The sequence below is a fragment of the Chrysochloris asiatica genome, unplaced genomic scaffold (assembly GCF_000296735.1).
Source record: "Chrysochloris asiatica unplaced genomic scaffold, ChrAsi1.0 scaffold00024, whole genome shotgun sequence".
In the NCBI taxonomy this organism is placed as follows: Eukaryota; Metazoa; Chordata; class Mammalia; order Afrosoricida; family Chrysochloridae; genus Chrysochloris; species Chrysochloris asiatica.
The window spans coordinates 14,679,404-14,697,837 of record NW_006408542.1 but is presented as its reverse complement, the minus strand read 5'-3'; the positions used below and the strand labels follow the sequence as shown (position 1 = coordinate 14,697,837).

At 37.5% G+C, this 18,434-nt stretch overlaps 1 protein-coding gene across 1 annotated transcript in view; it reads left to right on the top strand.

The window, feature by feature from the left end:
- Positions 1-18,434, top strand: part of THADA (thyroid adenoma associated) — a 576,653-nt gene that overhangs the window by 147,038 nt on the left and 411,181 nt on the right. The window contains exon 25 of the mRNA XM_006839404.1: positions 5,541-5,632. Coding sequence (XP_006839467.1) covers positions 5,541-5,632 — 92 coding nt within the window. The remainder of the gene's footprint in view (positions 1-5,540; positions 5,633-18,434) is intronic.

Genomic DNA, 18,434 nt, shown 5'->3' with positions numbered 1-18,434 from the left:
GTCAAACCAGTGACCTTGCAGTTTATCCTACAGGGTTTAGTAATCTGCTTCTGAAAAGTCACAGCAATGGAATCCCTACGGAATAATTCTACTTGGCACACACGGGGTCACCATGAGTCCGAATCTCTTTTTTGGCAATTTCACAACCCTTCTCCCCATCATTTACATTGATTGTCTTAATTAGTGCTCGGACGGACTTTTAGATGTTATTATAATACATATTTACAGATAAGAAAAACAAGACTCAGAGAGGTTAAATAATTTTGTGTAAAGACATACAACTGTTAACTGTCCAACTCCAGAATCTGTGCTATTAGAGAGGAAAGTTTGGGGTGTAAAGAAGGGAGCATCTTACATACTTTGGTTGGTTTTAACCCGTTTCCTCAGGTGTTGAATCTAATCTAAAGCTGTTATCTAAAAACCCAAACAGCAAGAATAAAGGAAGAAGGGAAGTGTGGAGGGAAAGAGTAAAGGCATTACCAAGCCTGGTCTTGGCATTACAGGAAAACTGAGTTGGTAGTCTGGTCACATGGCATGTCTTCTAATGTGGCAAGGTGAAACTGACACTTCTTGGAACAGTCTTCTCTTCCCCTCTGTTATTGGTCATAGTTCACCTATTGAGGTGTGCATTCACCTGGGCAGCTGTTGGGGACTTTTTGGCTCCATGGGCAGCCAGTAGAGAAGCCAGATCTCATTTCTTCTGGTATATAGAGTTTCATCTGAGTCTGCAAATGGTTGCAAATGGGTGGGACAGACCTGGGCTTTGAAACTGGCTTCCCCTGTTGTCGAGAAACCCATTAGAGAGTATTAACGGCAGGGGGATGATGGGATCTGATTTATGTCTCTTCCTTGCAGAGCAGGCAACTCTTAGCCTTCCAGCTAGCCAATTGTCTTTCGTTCCTATTTTTCTCTGCTTCTGAACTTAGTTCAGATCAATTAGAGATCAAGGGCAGCATTTGCCCATTGATCTCTGATGGTTGATTGTTCAAAGGAGTGTGTACCTCCCTGATGTTATTGTACACCTTAGAACCCAAACCCAAACCCAGTGGCACCGAGTCAGTTCCTCCTCTGCATTGATTGAGTTTCTGAGACTGTAATTGTTACAGGAACAGATAGCCTCGTCTTTGTTCCTAGGATTGGCTGATGGATATAAACCGCTGACCTTGTGGTTAGCATCCCAACCCACCTTATAGACTTGTCTCTTGTTTGCTTGAAGGAACTCTGGTAGTGTAGTGGTTATGATTTGGGCTGCTAACCTCAAGGTCAGCAGTTCGAAACTACCACCTGTTCCATGGGAGAAAGATGAGGCGTCTGTTCCTGTAAAGATTTACAGCCTTGGAAACCCTGTTCAGGGTCTCTGTGAGTCGGAACCAACTCCACGGCACACCAGCACCTTTGTTTGCTTGAACACCATGGGGGTGAGTTCAGTTCCAGGCTTAAAAAGTGAGTAAGCTTCAGAGGTTCCACCATTCTCAATCCAATCAGTGAGCTTGTTCTTTTTTTTTTTTTTGATTTTGTGATGTGTTCCACATTTTTCTCCCACTCTATCCCGCGTCTTCTATTGTGACCTCTTTCAGTGTGGTCAGTAGTGGTATCTGGGCCTTATCTGGTTCTTCTAATGTCAGGGTCATGGAGGCTGATGTTCCCATGGTCCATTAGTTCTTTGGGCTAGTTGTTTCCATGCATCTCATTTTTTCACTCTTCTTTGTTCTAGAAGGGGAAAGACCAATAGTTGAACCTTACAGGCTGCTCACAAGCTTTTAAAGCCCTAGTAACATCTCACCAAAGTAGGACATAGAACATTTTCTTTGTGGATTATATTTTGCACATCAACCAGATGGTGGTCCTGAACCCCTAGGTCCAGTGATTCATTCCCTCAAGGTATTTGGTTATGACTGAGGAGTTTTCCTAACTCTGCCACCCTCATCTACTCATGTTCTTGGATATATTTGTAGCACATGCAAATACATATATAAAAATATCCTCTGTCAAGCCCTTCATGTATTTGTGGGTCTAACCTCACACTCCTCCCCACACCTGTTCCGTGTGTATATCTAATGTCTCCACTCATAGATTATTGTTTTTTCTGTTAATTCAGGGTTTTATATATAATAGTACTTACCTCTGTTGCCTTTAACTCTTTCGCTCCTCAAAATGTTTTCCTGTTGCCTTTAACTCTTTTGCTCCTCAAAATGTTTTCCTGTTGCCTTTAACTCTTTTGCTCCTCAAAATGTTTTCCTTTGTCTTGATCATTTTGTTCTGACTTCTCCTTTACTTTATATTGCTTTAAAAAAAAAAATGTTTTATTGTGAATTATATGATAGTTTACATGGGAGAACATTAGTTTTACAGTCATTCTGTTGTATATCGTTTCATTGCCATGGTTACAATCCCCTCCATGCATCATCAACCTACCAAAGGGTATACCCTGCAAGTCTGCCCCCTACACTACCACCCCCCTCAGTCTTCAGCATATAGTCGCTCTCACTTTCTGGATCTAAAGTCCCCAGCTGCTCCATTGCTCCATTTCATCGTCTCTGCCTCCCTCTCAGGCATCACTGCTTCTCTGGGTAGGGTTCCGCTGTATATTGCTTTTTTCTTCACTAAAGTTATTACATATTTACCTTCTAGTTAGTGATTTTTGTTGGCCTGACTCTTCTAAATCTTATAAAAGTCTGTATGGAAGTCACTAGGGGAATGAAAATGAAAACCAATGGGATATTTCTTTGCATGTACTGGAGTGACTATAAAAAGAACAGATGAACACTAGCAAGTGTTGGGGAAGATATGGAGAAATTGCAATATGTATATTGTTAGTGGGAATGTAAAATGGAATCACCATTTTTTTTTCAAATAATCTGTCAGTACCTCAAAAACATTACTGTATGATCCAGCAATACCATTCCTAGAGCACTGAAAATATATGTTCACAAAAAATGTGTTCATTTTAGCATTATTTTATTAGCCAAAAAGAAGAAACAAACAAATGAAGTGAGTAAATAAGATGTGATATATGAATACTATAGTCATAAAAAGGAACGAAGTACTGATACATGCTACAACATGAAAGAACCTTGAAAATTATTTACTTAAAAGAAGGTAGACATAAGAAACCACATATTTGTGTAATTCCATTTATAAAAAATGTACAGACTAGGTAAAACCATAGAGACAGAGAATAGATTAGTTCTTGCCTAATGCTAGAGGATAGTAAGTCACTTCTAATAGGTATGGTGGTGGTTATGTGCCAAGGAGTTGATTCCAACTCACAGTGACCTTGTGTATAGGGTTTCCAAGGTTGTCAGTTAATATGGTAGCAGAAAGCCTTATCTTTCTCCCACAGAATGGCTGGTAGGTTCGAACTGCTGATCTTGAGATTAGCAGCCCAACTCATAATCACTATGCTACCAGAGCTCCTTTCTAATAGGTATTGGGTTTCTTTTTTGGTGTGATAAAAATATTCTGAATTTAGTGGTGATAGTTGTCTAACTTTGGGAATACAGTTAGACTTCAAAAAGTTTGTGGGGAAATGGAATTAAAATTTGATGTATGGAATTTCCCCACAAATATTGTTAAGCTCCCTTTTATGTAAAAATAACTGAATTATTATTATTTAAAACTGGTGAATTTTAAGCTACTTGAATTGTATCTCAGCACAGAAAATAAAAATTTTAAATGGTATTAAAAGATCTCTAGTTATTTTTGGAGGTCGCTATGACATTAGCTCAGTATTTTAAAGACCAACAAATATATGGAAATGATGATTCTGTAGTAATTGAATATCAGAGTAACCAAATAACTATTGAGGGAAACTATTTTTGGCAGTTATTTTTCTTTATAGAAGAATTGTAGTTACTTAATGTAGAAGACTTACCAGAATAGGTAATGATCATCAGTCACTGCTGTTAGGGAAACTTCATGGAACTCACTGATCCTTATCACTATAGGTGAGCAACCAGACATTATGTGACTCTTGTTCCCAGCCTATTGAATCAAACAAGGGAGTTTTGTTTCTGAGGTGTGCCATTCACTTTGTACAGCTTTGTTTAAGAGTCAGCAGGCATCCTCTCTCAACCTCTCCAGGCACTGCTGTTTGAACTTTGCTACATTTGACATCCTTCATATCAGATATTTTGGTTTGGGGGAAGATAGAATGCTTTGTAGTTGTGTGATTTCTGAGAGGAATAGGGGTCCTAGAAGTCTTTACTTGATCTCAAACCTGGAAGTCTTGGGGAACTCTTTCAGTAGGCCAGGTAAAAAGTAATCAAGGCATGTGTTAGGACAAAGGTGATGTTGAATGATTTGTTGTTTGGTGATTGCAACGTGGTGACCCATAGTCCAGATCTAACCTACAACTATGCTTTATTTTCTCTCCGTGATGTGTGTGTGTTCAATTTTTTAAAAAATCTGTTGCCAACATTTCAGAATAGTGAGATTTCATATAAAACCCAGGATTTTTGGCTTCTCTTGAAAAAGCAGAAGCTCTGGCAGTACTGGACTTACATTCCCTCATGGCAACAACTCAGTTGAAATTGAATCGTGAGTGTATTACACAGAGTACCCTGCTGCCTTTTCACTCATATCCTTGTGGGCTTCTGCACTTGCCACTCTTACTCCAGTGGTTATAGGAAGTTGTTTAAACCTTGTATTGTTATTTTTAATTACCTTGCTTCTTCCATTGCTATTTAGTGCATCTTGTGGTTATGACATCTGTGTAATTAGAATGTAAACTCTGTGATGTCTGTGTGTATCTTCCATTTAAACTTTCTAAGGAAGTCAGTACATATTTATATATTGCTACTCTAATTTGACACGGTAATAGAGGAAGCCCATGATGCCTTGGCTTTCAAGACATTTTTATAATATTTTAAAATGTCCTGCCAGGGTGATTTGGAAATAGATATGTGTAATTATTGTCCTCTTATCTTTATTAGTCAGTTGTCTCAGATGATCTAAAAGTTAAAATTCCCTAATTAGGTCACTGGAATCGTAGCTTAACATACAGCTTTTAAATAGTAATTGAAAAATGTTTTCTTGACCATGCTAGTAATGTGGATTCTTTGAAATTGAATCTTTCAAATATTTTTTTCATAGTAAATGATCACAGAAAATAAATGGAAAGAGCGGAAGTCTTTGCTAGGATATCCTTCATCAGGAAGGTTGAAGACAAATGAATTCATTATTGTTATTTGATGATACAGTTACAGAGATACCATGAAAACTATGGTGGTGATGTTAGAAGGAAAGGAAAGCACTTGCTGTGTGCATGTGGTTGAACTGTAGAGCTCAGTTACAGAGGAACTCATCGAATCCATTGCTGTAAAGTCTTTGGAAAATGTTTTATGAGCACAAACCATATTTTCTGAAGTCTCACACTTGTCAGTAGGGTGGTAGTGGTGGTTTTTCTTAGTTGTTGTCGAATTAATTCTGAATTCTGAAGACCCCATGTAATTTGAAATGCCTTATTTGAGCACTGTAAATGTTGGTTTCATGCCATGAATATTTTCTTAACCCTTAGTATATGTTTATTTTTACATTAGGTGAGAAATTCATCTACACTTCTCTTTAGCACCTTGATCACAAGAATTTTTGGAGTTAAAAGGGCAAAGGATGAACTTTCCAAAAAAAATAGGTAAGTTACATCTAGTGTTACTTTTTACAAAACATTGGCCTGCCAAAAATAATTTGCAGAATTATTTTTATCGTCACGAGCATAAAATAAAATAAAAAAATTACTATAGTAATGTAACCTATTCTGCCAGATCTTAAGTCCTTGGGCAAGAATGTCTACTTTTTAACAAGTGGATCTTTCAAAGCCACAAAAATATAGCAAAGTACCAAAGGCAGAAATGGGATGCTTGTTTCTCAGCAAAACAGTTGTAGCTTTTATCCTTTTCTTTGTATCTTCTTCAGATATTCTGGAAATATCTCAAATTAGTTTTCCTTGATATGTCACCAAATAGTTACTTCTGTAATATCTTTGCTTTTACAGCTGGAAGTTTAAATGTTAATGGTATACTCGGCAGAACTTATCCAGATTGTCTTTCCATTAAACACTGCTAGGAAGGGGAGCAGTTACCAAATCTTGGCCATTAGGGATGTGGGGGGAAATTAAAAATTAAAAAATAAAAGTAAAACAGAAAAAATGAATGAATAAATAAGCAGTTACTGATCTTGTCTAACAGTAAAAATTAATAAAAGTTAAAACAATTACATTGAGTATTGCTCTTTACGTTTAGACCTTGAGATTTTATGTTTATTCTCTTAGACGTTTTTCTCTTAACCAGGTTTTAAAAAATATATCTGGAAGGAAATCTATGAAAAATTTTGGTTATGGTTAATTTTTAAATATAATGTGAGAGGTTTTCTTTGTGAGTTTGTTTTTAAAGAAGGGAAGCTTTGAGTAGTTGTTTCTTTTGCGCTGAAGGGGATTTAATGGTAGTTTAACTGGGTTGCCGTTGTTAACACTAGATGTCACTGTTGTTGCATGTTTAATTATTTTCTTACCTTCATTTAAGATCCAGTTTGGCTCAGTGGTCCTCCTGAGGATCCAGTTCCGCTTCTATGTAAAAAGTTAATGGTTACATTTCAAATTCATATTTGTAACTTATTTATTAAAATATCTTTTCCTGTGATGGAACTAAGTCTTAGGAATTAGAAAATATCATGAAAAAATTTTATGATGTACTGGTAGTAATAATTCTAATGAAACTTGTGGTGGCTCTGGATTGTCATTTAAATTGCTTCCTATCACTCTATAAAATTCACCAAGTATTTAAAAAGAAGGCAGTTGACTATTAGTATGAATCCCCTGAGAATATTCAGGAAATACTTGAGAGTTGATTTTGTCTTAATTGTATATTTTTAATTTAATTATAAAATTGCTGCTTTGGAAATATGATTATAAACTTTATTTAGCTTGTTCTTAAAGAAATTCTTTCTGTCAGTAGCTTGAAATCACTAGTATTTGCTTATCCTTGCCTTTGTTTGTTCTGTTAGTCATCCTTCAGTATGCTCGAGTTGAAAACAGTCTATTAATATAGATGGAACAGTGGTAGAATTTTCACCTTCCAATATAGAGACTCAGTTTTGATTCCCAGCTATTGCTCCACATGTTCAACCACTGCTTACTTACCTGTCAATAGAGACTTACACGATGCTTTGATGCTGAACCGGTTTCAGTGGAACTTCCAGACTAAGATGGACTGGAACGAAAGGCTTATCCATCTATTCTCGAAAATTAGCCAGTAAAAACCCTAGGGGTCATTATGGTCGGATCCTGTTATGTCATGACACAGAGGTTGACTTGACGGCAGCTAACAAGAACAACATGAAATATGATATGAAGTTATCAAACAAGGGAAATTAATGATTATAATTCAACTTGACAAGGAGAAACACCATTTTCCCTTTTAGTTTTTATGAAGTGATTCTTGGCTATGTATACAAAATTTGTTATGTACAGATTCATTCAAGTTGCATCTAAAGGAGGGTGGAAGAATAGATCAGCAAAACTACACGGTTTTAAATTATTTTATTATTATTTTTTTTTTTTGCCAAAGCCATGCTGATGAGAACCATTTTCAAATTCATTCCTTTTGAAAAACAAAGGTAACAAAATATGTAACTTTCCTAGAAGGAGGGAAATGGAATATTCACGTAATAACTTTCAGTAAAGTTCAAAAGAGAAAAATGAAGGCATTAGGAAGTTAATGTGTTTAATGTGATGAACATTTTTGGGAAGGAACTTTATTTTAATTATCTGAAGATTGATATGTATCATTCTGTATACATATCTTCTGTTCAACTCTTGAAGAATATATTTCTTGGCAGCACCCACTAGATTTACTCTGCCGAAACTTTGAGTTTTTAAGCTTACAATTATTTTTAGTGGTTTTTCTTGTTGTTGTAGTTGGTTTATTGATGCCACTTTTCGTTAAAAGTCTTTTTCTGTGGGTTCCCTACAGTTAATACTGTAATTCTCCCTGAAGGCAGGGCTGTTTCTGTCTATTCTGTATATACATAATGGGTGCTTTGAGAATGGTAGTAGTGCTCATGTCCTGTTGGCTGCTTACTCAACCATTGATTAACTAACCTTAGTACAGGAGACCTCCTGGGCCAGCTGAGTTTGCTGCCAGAGCCACAGATTGTCCTGCACACCATCTTGCAAAACGTGTGCTCTTGGTCAGAAGGGAACTGGACATGAAAAGAACATCTGCCTTTTCCATTCAGTGGGGGAAAAAATACCTATCTTGGAGTAAACAGACTTGGTTTCTAGGCATTTTGCTGCCACTGGAGATGACCTTAATAGACTCCCTGATCCACTTTGCACTTCAGTTTCTCCTTCTGTGTAACAGGAATGTGCTCTGTGCTTATAGAACTATTGTAATGGGAAAACAGACTATTAAACATTTATTTCCTTTGAAAATATTATAAGTTCTAGGCAAGTATTGATGTGTTTTGCTTTTCCTCTCTGCTATTGCTGTAGTTCTGTTATTGTATTCCTCCCATCATCTTGCTGTTGTTGTTGTTAAGTGCCATCAAGAACATTCCAACTCATAGTAACCTTATGTTGGGTTTCCAAGGAGTGGCTGATGGGTTTGAACTGCCAACCTTGCAGTTAGCAGTCCAGTGCTTATCCTGCAGTGCCACATTAGTACTGCTTGTATTAGACTGTGCTTTTTGAGGACATGCTCAATATCTTATCTCTCTTTGTATACCTAGTGCTTTCCGTAGTTTCTGGCATATTGTCATTGTTTTTGTTAAGTGCCGTCATGTCGATTCCAACCCATAGCAACCCTGTATAGGGTTTCTAAGGAGCAGCTGGTGAGCTTGAACTGCCAACCTTGCAGTCCAGCGCCTTAATGCACAGCACCACACCAGGACTCCATGCATGTGTTAGGCATATGTGAATATTTGCTTAATGAAACAAGCAAGAAAGTAACTTATGTCACTACTACTGTTTTCTGTTGCCCAATAGTCATGATAACCCGCTGAAATAAGTTATCCTCTCTGGCCTCACTTTCTACTCCAGTAAAGTAAGAAACTTGGAATATCCTTGAGGTCTCTTCTTTCTATAGAATACTAAGATAAGACTTTACATAAGGAGCCCTGGTGGCGCAGTGGTTAAAGCTCTTGGCTGTTAAATGAAAAGGCTGCGATTCAAACCCACCAGCTGCTTCCTAAAAAATAGAGTTGCTATGGATCAGAACTGACTCAATGGTAGTAGGTGTTAAGGCTTTCAAAGTTGTTACTTAGATTGCGAGTTTATTACACTGATGTATTCCTAGTGTCTAGAACAGTTCCTGCCATGTAATAGGGAGAATGACTGAACTTTTGAGCCCATCAGTCTTGTTCGAGTTGTGTTCTTTGGATCATGAAGAATGCGAAAGCACAAGTTTCACTTGTGGTTTTAAAAGTTATATTATTACATTTTAATTTCCTAAAGCTTCTTTCCTTTCTCTTTATTGCCACCTTACTAATTTGAACTGACTGAATAAATAACTGATCCTTTGTAGACTCTGACCCAGCACTGCTGTCTGATTTAGGGAGTATAAGTATATTCAACTCTCAAAATATCTCAATTCAGAGTACCAGTAAGTTCATTGTGAAAATTCCACATTTATTACTGAAGAACACAGTTGCCCTCAACTCAGTTCTGGCTCATGGCAATCCCACGTTATGTGGTGGTAGAACTGTGCTCCAAAGGATTTCCAGTGGCTGATTTTTCTAGAGGTAGATTGCCAGGCCTTCCTTCTGAGGCATTTTGGATGGCTGCCAATCACCAACCTTTCAGTTATCACCCAAGGACTCCTTAGCTTTGCTGTTTCTGTTGTTAAGTGCTGTTGAGTCCATTCCAACTCATACTGACCCTATATACGGTTTCCAAGGAACGACTTGGTAGGTTTGAAATGCTGACCTTGCAATTAGCAGTCCAGTGCTTATACTGCAGTGCCACACCAGCCCCAGCCAAATAACAAATGTCAGTATGTAAAAGTTTGAACAGCATTAGTTCAACTCTTTGGAGTGCCTGATTTGTCATGTTTTTATAATGTGCTCAGCATACAGAGTGGTATATAACTTTCACTTTTTCTCTTCCTTTTTAAAAAGTTTATCAATCCATAAGTGTTTATAAGCATTTACTCTGAATTTAAGGAGACATGGTGGCATAACAGTTAAGTGGTTGACTGCTAACTGAAAGGTAGTTGACTCAAATCCATCCATCAGAACTGTAGGAGAAAGACTTGGAGATCTGTTTATATAAAGATTACAGCCTAAAAACCCTATGGGGCAGTTGTTCTCTGCCCTCTGGGCTCACTGTGAGTCCTTCTGTGGTGTTGTAGGGTAAGCACTGTACTGCTAACCCTCAAGTCAGTAGTTCAAACCCACCATCCACTTCTGGGAAACCCTCTACAGGGTTGCCAAGAGTCAGAACCGACTTGAAGGCACTTAACAGCAACAATGAGTTGAAAATGGACTCAATGGCACTTAGCAACAGTAACCATGAATTTATATTGACAAGAAGGAGGAGTACTTGAGAAGTATAAACTGTGGGATCCTGCTTAAGGGGTTTGTGATTCAATTGTTGTTTGTTGTTTTTAAGTGCTGTCAAGTTGGTTGTTGTTGTTGTTGTTAAGTGTGGTTGAGTCGATTCCGACCCATACCGACCCTGTATAGGGTTTCTGAGGAGCAGCTGGTGAGCTTGAACCACCAACGTTGTACAGTTCAAATGGCTTTGCAGTCAAGTCAGTTAGGGAGACAAAAATCATTACTTGTGAAAATGAGCACAACAAATAGTAATCAGCCAGACAGTGTTGTTGTTAAGTGCCGTTGAGTTGGTTCTGACTCACAGTTGACCCTATATAAGTTTTCTAAGGAGCAGCTGGTGGGTTTGAACTGCTGACCTGTGGTTTGCAGTCCAGTGCTGATCCTACAGCGCCACACCAGAAGTCTACTATATGATATGAGTAGTAGTGAATGCATTTAGAAATTCATAAGTGGAAGAATTGAATGGGATGTTAGGGGTGAAATTGTGCTTCTTATAAGACTTTAAGGATGAATAGATAGGGTGTACATGGAAGCAGCAGTAGACAGAAAAAGCAATGTTTGTTTATTTTGATGTTGAGTGCAGTCTTTATATTCTGTCTTATTAGGAAGACCTCTTATTCACATTAATAGTTTAGAGCAGTTTAATGTAATTTAAGAAAATGTGTCTGCAAAAGCATTGGTTTTTGTTCTTGTTAAGTGCCGTCGAGTTGGTTCCAACCCATGGCGACCCTGTATAGGATTTCCAAGGAGACGCTGGTGAGCTTGAACCACCAACCTTGCAGTTCAAACGGCTTTGAATTCTAAGGACTATGTGAGGAGATGTTAAACCAACCACACACAGTTTATTTCTCTGGGTATAAGTGGCACAGAGCTATTTAGTTAGTTCTCTTCACACCAGAGTAGTATAGTCCTTGAAGGAACCTCCAAGGGTCCTCTAATCTAGTTCAGTACCCTGCCTTGGAATCATATTTTTGAAGCAATTTCTAGACAGACTGACTTCTCTCCTATTATATGTGTTTTCTAGGAAAAGCGATTCCACTAGTTGCTGTGGTTATCCACACCATTGTTTAGCAAAGAATTGGATTCTCAAAAGTGAAATTGAGAGGTAGGGATATTGGGCTTTTATATTTTAGACAATGTATTAGAGTTCTTAATAACTTACTTGCTTATTTGTTTTGAACTACATAGTAGCCATAGTAAGAGTCTGTTCTGCCAAGCTGAAAATAAGATTTTTTTTTTTCCCTACTGTGGCCAGAATAATCTTAACATCCTCAACCCCAAAGGATTCTCATTTTCTCTACTTAACAAGCTTATTATGTTTTTATTCTGGGCCAGGACTTCTTCTGGGCACTGGGGATCCAAAGATGCATTATACACACTTTCTGACCTAGGGAAATTGACAGTCTATTGAGGAATGTGACAATTATCTGTTGTACTGGAGTTTTTTTTCCTAGTGTAGAAGAAAGAGAGAAGTTGGGATGGGAGATGGCCTGCTTTTAGTGTGTAGTCATGTGCTTGTTGTGTGTCCGACCCTTTATACAGGACTCACTTAGCCCTCATCACAGCCTTTCAAGGTAGGTATTGCTCTTCTCATTTCAGTCGAGTAAACTAAAGTCAGGGAGGGTTAGTTATTTGCCCAGAGTCATACAGCCAGAAAATGACAGAACTAGCATACAAATCCAGTTCCTTCTACAAAGCACATGCTAACCTACACTGTACTGCATGGTTCCCCTCATGAGCATTGAGTCACTGTTTTAGAATTTGGCCTTTGATTTTATACAGTCACATTCTGTGAAAAATTCAATGTGACCCAAAGTCTAAATGTGACCAGATCATCTCACATCTGCCCACATGGCTGGTTGAATTTAGTTGGAAAGGTAGGAGGGGCCCAGAAGAAGTTTGTTCTGAAGTGACCTTTGTTGTTGCTAAGTGCTGTTGAGTTGGTGCCAAGTCATTGTGACCCTGTATAGGGTTACTGAGGCTGTAAATCTTTTTGTGAGCAGACAGCCTCATCTTTCTCCGGTAGAGTGGCTGGTGGACTCAAACCACTGACTTTGTGGTTTGAGGTCCAGTGCTTATCTTACAGAGCCACTGCTCTGTATTGCTGAAGTGCTGAAGTGACCTTTAGACCCTTCCTATAGGTGCTGGAAGATGACATGGACTGTGCACCTTTGACTCTTGAACCTTCTCTTCCTCAGCGAACTTTACCCTCTGTTTTCACTCAGACAGAGGTGAGGGAGGAGCAGGACTCAGAGTTTCTATTGCCATACATGCAGCCTGGAAGCGAGAAATGCTAATCTTCTGTTTTTGAAGTAGGGAATGAATTACATTAACCCTAAGAGAATATCAGTATGGCCAAAGGTACCATTTTTTACATATAAAACAAATATGTAACAAGGTTTTATATGTAACAAGGTTTTACATGTAAAACCTTTGTTATAGATGTTGGTGCTGTAGGGAGAGAATTTTAGGGTTTTATGAACATCTTTGTCTGAAGTATAATTTCTTTTAGGCTTAGCCTAACATTTTTGAGTCCATTTTTATGTTTTTCATTCAGATATTTAATAAGAATTATAACAGTCATTACTATTGGTGGCTCTGTAGGATAAGCACTGGGCTACGAACCACAAAGTCCATGGTTTGAGTTCACTAGCTGTTCCTCAGGAGAAAGATGAGGCTTTCTGCTCCTGTAAAGATTTATAGCCTCAGAAACCCAATGCAGGGTCACTCAGATTCGGAACCACCTCATATACTCTCAACAACAGCAACAACGATGATCATTATTTGTTTCTGGTGTTGAAGGGGCCTAAGACATCATCCAGTCTCTTTCTCCCATTTTTCAGATTTGAATATTGAGGTACCAAAGTTAAGCAGTTTGCTCGAGGTCATATAGCTCGGGCTGGCAATATAATTTGATGGTTGTTTTTCGTTCAATGTAAACTCAACTGTAACATTAAAAAACAAAAAACAAATCTTGATAACATACAAATTGAAGTTTTTATTAGCAACAGTGATACTGGTTTGGATTCAAATGATTTGAAATTTAAATTAAGAGCCCCAGTATTTTGATACTGTCTGGAGGTGTCGTTTGTATATCTTTCACAATTGTTTATAGAACGTTTAATCTGTGGGTTGTTTTTTGTTTGTTTGTTTTTGTTTTTAGGAAGAGTAGGCAGATAAGTATTTCTGGTGGAGACTGTGAAATTTAAGTTGAAGTCTTATGTAACCCTTATTGAGAAGTTCTTAAAATCAAAATTAAGTATATATTGAGACTTTGTTTGGCCTACTGGGAAATTTCATGTTTCAAGGTTTTTTACTTTCTTAGGTTCATGGATTACATATAGGAAAACCACGAAGTAAAAGTTTAACTAAAAAGATCTTAAGAAAAAATATGTTCATGATCTTGACATAGGAATTAGTCATTGTGTTCTTAAATATTGACTCTTGCAAGGACCAAGTAATCTTTGTTCTTAAGTACTGCTTCAGAACGTTGCCTTCTTTAATAACCAAGGCATTGTTACTTAAGTTGGAGCATGTTCTATGGAATTTTGGCAATGTATGTATCCTCTTTCTGCATCTTAGTAAAAGCATGAGTAAATATTTTTTCTTAACTTTGGTATTTTTGTAGCTTACATTTTATATGCTGCAGACTAATATAATGTAATACCAGGGTTACATCATTTCAGACGTCAGGATTGCTTCCAGGATTATGAGATAAAGCCCTGCATTTATCAAGGGTTTACAAACAGTGTTTGTTGCTCATTCAGTACCCGTAGAGAAATACCACAGAGCTGTTTTCCACATGAGCAAATGAGTCAAAGAGGTTGTTCCTTTAGAATTTGGATAATATTTATTCTTTATTCAGAACTTGGTCCTTATATCCATTGATTTTTAGTAGATCATAGTTTAGAAATTACAGAAATTTCCAACTGTTTGTTGCTATGTACTGGATTTTGTTTAATAAAAGTATAATCAATACATTTTTTTCATTGAATGCTAGTTATGTGCCTTGGCACTCTAGTTTGTGCAAAGGTAGTGCGTGACATTGTTTTGGATTTCAAGAAGCTTATCATTTAGTGAGAGATGCAGCCAACATGTGAGCTAGTTTAGAACAAATACGTACCAAGCTCTGGTACTGTCAGCAGACATAGAGGCTCAAAGGAAAGAGAGTTTAGTCTTCATGTGGTAGTTGGTGCTTGCTCAGGACTTGAAAGACTTGGCAGGCTTTGGATCTGTAGAGAGAAGGTTGTTGCATATGATTATACAGCACAGAGATGCAGAGGTTGGAACACACATTGTATGTACCTAAGAGTTAGTCAATAAACCAGGTGAGTATAGAGAGAAATGATGGAACCATTTGTTTATTCATACTCAGAACAAAGATTCATTGACCATCTACTGTATATGGGCACTGTACAGGGTTGTGGAAATTGTATCACTGAGTAAAACAGACATGCTAGGAGGTTAGTTAAGATTGTATGTGGCATTAGGAACTGGTTCAGTTTGTGTATTGGAGTATTTTGTGTGTTTAGGAATCATTTGAGAAGTAATTGCATACTATGTCCCTGGCTGATGGGATTGGAAAATCTAATGCAAGATGCTGGAAAAGACTTATTTTATTAGTTGCTAAATATGTTTCTAGTTTGGTGTGCTTATTCTAGCATTTATTCTTTTTGTCATTTCTAAATTGCATAGTAGCTGTGCTAGAGGTAAATGTCATTTAAAAAATAATTTGTTTTTTTTGTTGTTGAAAATATATACAGAAGAATATACACCAATTCATCAATTTCTCTCTATATAATTTATTGACATTGATTACATTCTTCAGGTTCCTCCCCACCATTTCTGAATTGTTACTCCTCCAATAACGTAAACTCTCTGCCCGCTAAGCTTCCTACCTAACCTTTTGAGTTACTATTGTTAGTTTGATTTTATATAGTTCGTTCTTTAAAAGAGTTCAGTGTTCAAGGCAGGGAATAGATCAAATGTGTTAAGGAATACTGGCTTCCCCAAGATGGTAAATGTTTTCAGTAAAAAATAGATTGTAGAGTCAAGTGAGTTTGGCATATGCTGGATTAAATAAAACTAAAAACTTCTTTATGACAACTCTTTTAGAACCTTTAATATGTTGCAATGTCTTATGTATATTCAAGAGTATAAAATAGCATACACTATTTCCCCAAATTATTTGACCATGGAGTTCTTTTTTTTTTTTCTTTTAAAGAACATCTGTTGCCATCTGTGTTCCACCAGACAGTTTGAGGCCTACTGCTGTGGGATACTGAGGGGAGCAGTTGAAAGGTACATTTCAGATCTATAGGAATGGCACCATTTGTGAAAAAGAAAGCTATTCCTTTCAGTTATGTCTTGACAACATCAGGAAGACTTAGTTTTAGTTGCAGTTAAATACACTATAAATTATCCCAAGTTGACAGATTAAAATTCAAAATATTATCCTAACTCATAGCTGTTGTTAAGTGACATTAAGTTCATTCTGACTCATAGGGACCCTGTATAGGGTTTCCAAAGAGCAGCTGATGGGTTTGAAGCACCAACCTTTAGGTTAGCAGTCCTAACAGTGCCACACCAGGACTCCATAGTAGGTAGTCAATAAGTATGAATGAATGAAATTTTTATAGCTACAGACCTTTTAAAATCCTATGACATTTAAAATGACTCTTTGAGAGAATAAATCTAATAGTTACCTTCTACTTTAGAATCTCTGTCATTTTTCATGCCATCATTTTGTGTGCTGTCATTGGTATAAAGAACATTCTGCCTGCAATAAAATTCCTGAACTGAACATCAAGCTTAGTACCTAAACTACAAGTGTGTGTAGATGTATGATGTTTGTATTGGGAGATGCGAAGGTAGCAGTGAGCTTTGAAGTAGGACAGAGTAGAGATGGCTTCTAAACTTCTGGACTATGTATCTTGCTAGTTAATTAAGCAGCATACTCTGCTATCCCTGGCATCCCATATAATAATTCCATTTCTTAATATTTAAACAGTGGTTTGAAATAATTGACACTTGAGGCAGTTAGAATGCTCTTGGCTTCCAGTAGCAGAAAACCCAAATGAAAATTCAAACAATAAAGAAAAGTTATGATCTCATATAACAGGAAGTTTTGAGGGCGATTGCGATTGATTCATTCCAGGTAGGTAGTATCATCAAAGACTCAGGCTCTTTCCATTTTTGTCTGCTGTGTCATCCTTGGTGTGATGGCATTGGCCCCAGGCAAGCATCCATCATGACGGCAAGATGATTGCAGTTCCAGGCATCACATCCAGATGTAACAGTGTGTATCTATTGGCCTTGTACATATCTGTTTCTCTTAAGAGTGACAACAGTACCTCCCATATGTGTTCCCATGGCCCTACCTTACAGATTTTTTTCTTCACAGGTTGGACAGTATTAACAGGTACGTTTTCCCCAACTTATCCACGAAAAAAGAAATTTATCTACAATAATTGGCATACACCAATCTCTAGGTGGGACAGAGGTTGGTGTCAGTCCTCACTGAAACAAATGACTACTTGGAGACAGCTAAACCACCCAACCAAAGTCAAGTTCCCTTGAAAGGAAGAACAGGATAGGGTGCGTGAATACTCCTTAGGCAGTTAATGTCTGCTGCTACTGTCTTCTAGGCTATTGCAAAATCTTTGTAGCTTAAGAGAAAAATAAAAAGATTATGTTTTCTTTGTTTATATGTTTCCTGCGTATGTCTTTCTAAAATTATGAAATAGTTCAAGTGTCTATATGCTCAGTTTTGTATGATTCATCCCTATGAGCAGCTTGAATTATAAAAAAGAAAATGTTAATTTCACCTCAGAATAACCTATATGTCTTCACACAGAGGAAAATTTGGTGGAACATAAGAATACAGATTATGAATATAATGGAATCAATTGCTAAGTCAGAAAATGTTATTGTGCAGTCTGAGTTTTCTCTGTATTTTGAAGCTTATCTCCTTTATAATCTTATAGCAGGCTAGCAGAATATTAACATTGTTTTTTCTTTTAAACTCTAATTCAATTTGGAGTCCTGGTGTGACCGCTCCTTGGAAATATGAGTCGGAACCAACTTGATGGCACTGAACAACAACACTTTACTTTGGAATTTGACCCACATATTTATATAACATGGATTTTTGTAGGTCAAGCAGTATAAAGTAGAATGACCTTTCTAAGTTTATTGGAATTGGTAGTTAATTTCATTTCTTTATGAACCAAAATCTGTTGTCTATTTGCGTTGAGTATAGTGCATAGTTTTAAGCCTCTGAATTCATGTTGAGCCAATTGCGTTGCATATACTGCATCATTTTAGTCTCTGAATTCATATTGGGCCAGTTTTTTTCTCTCTTCTAAACTGCAACTGTTTTGTTCTGCACATGCTGCCTCTGTAGAAGTGCAACAGGAGGCCATCTGGGTCAGGGCAAACCAGCTGGGCTGGACAGAAGATGGGGTCAAACAACCAGATTTGGCAAGGATCATTAAGTGTGATCCAGATCCTATGAGGCAGAATCGACTCAACAGTACTGAACAACAACGTGTGTGTGTGTGTGTGTGTAGGACCCTGATTAGAGTACTGAGGAGTGGTTAGTGAGATTGAACTGCCAATCTTGAGATTCAGTGCTTACCCTACAGCGCCACACTATATATATATATATATCTTGAGTGATTATGGCTATTACAAGATGTGGTAAGAGCAGTACATGGCTCTAGTACTGTAATCATAGGGAAAATTCTAGCCCACTAAATTTTTGCATTGGGATCACACTTAATGATCCTTGCCAAATCTGGTTGTTTGACCCCATCTTCTGTCCAGCCCAGCTGGTTTGCCCTGACCCAGATGGCCTCCTGTTGCACTTCTACAGAGGCAGCATG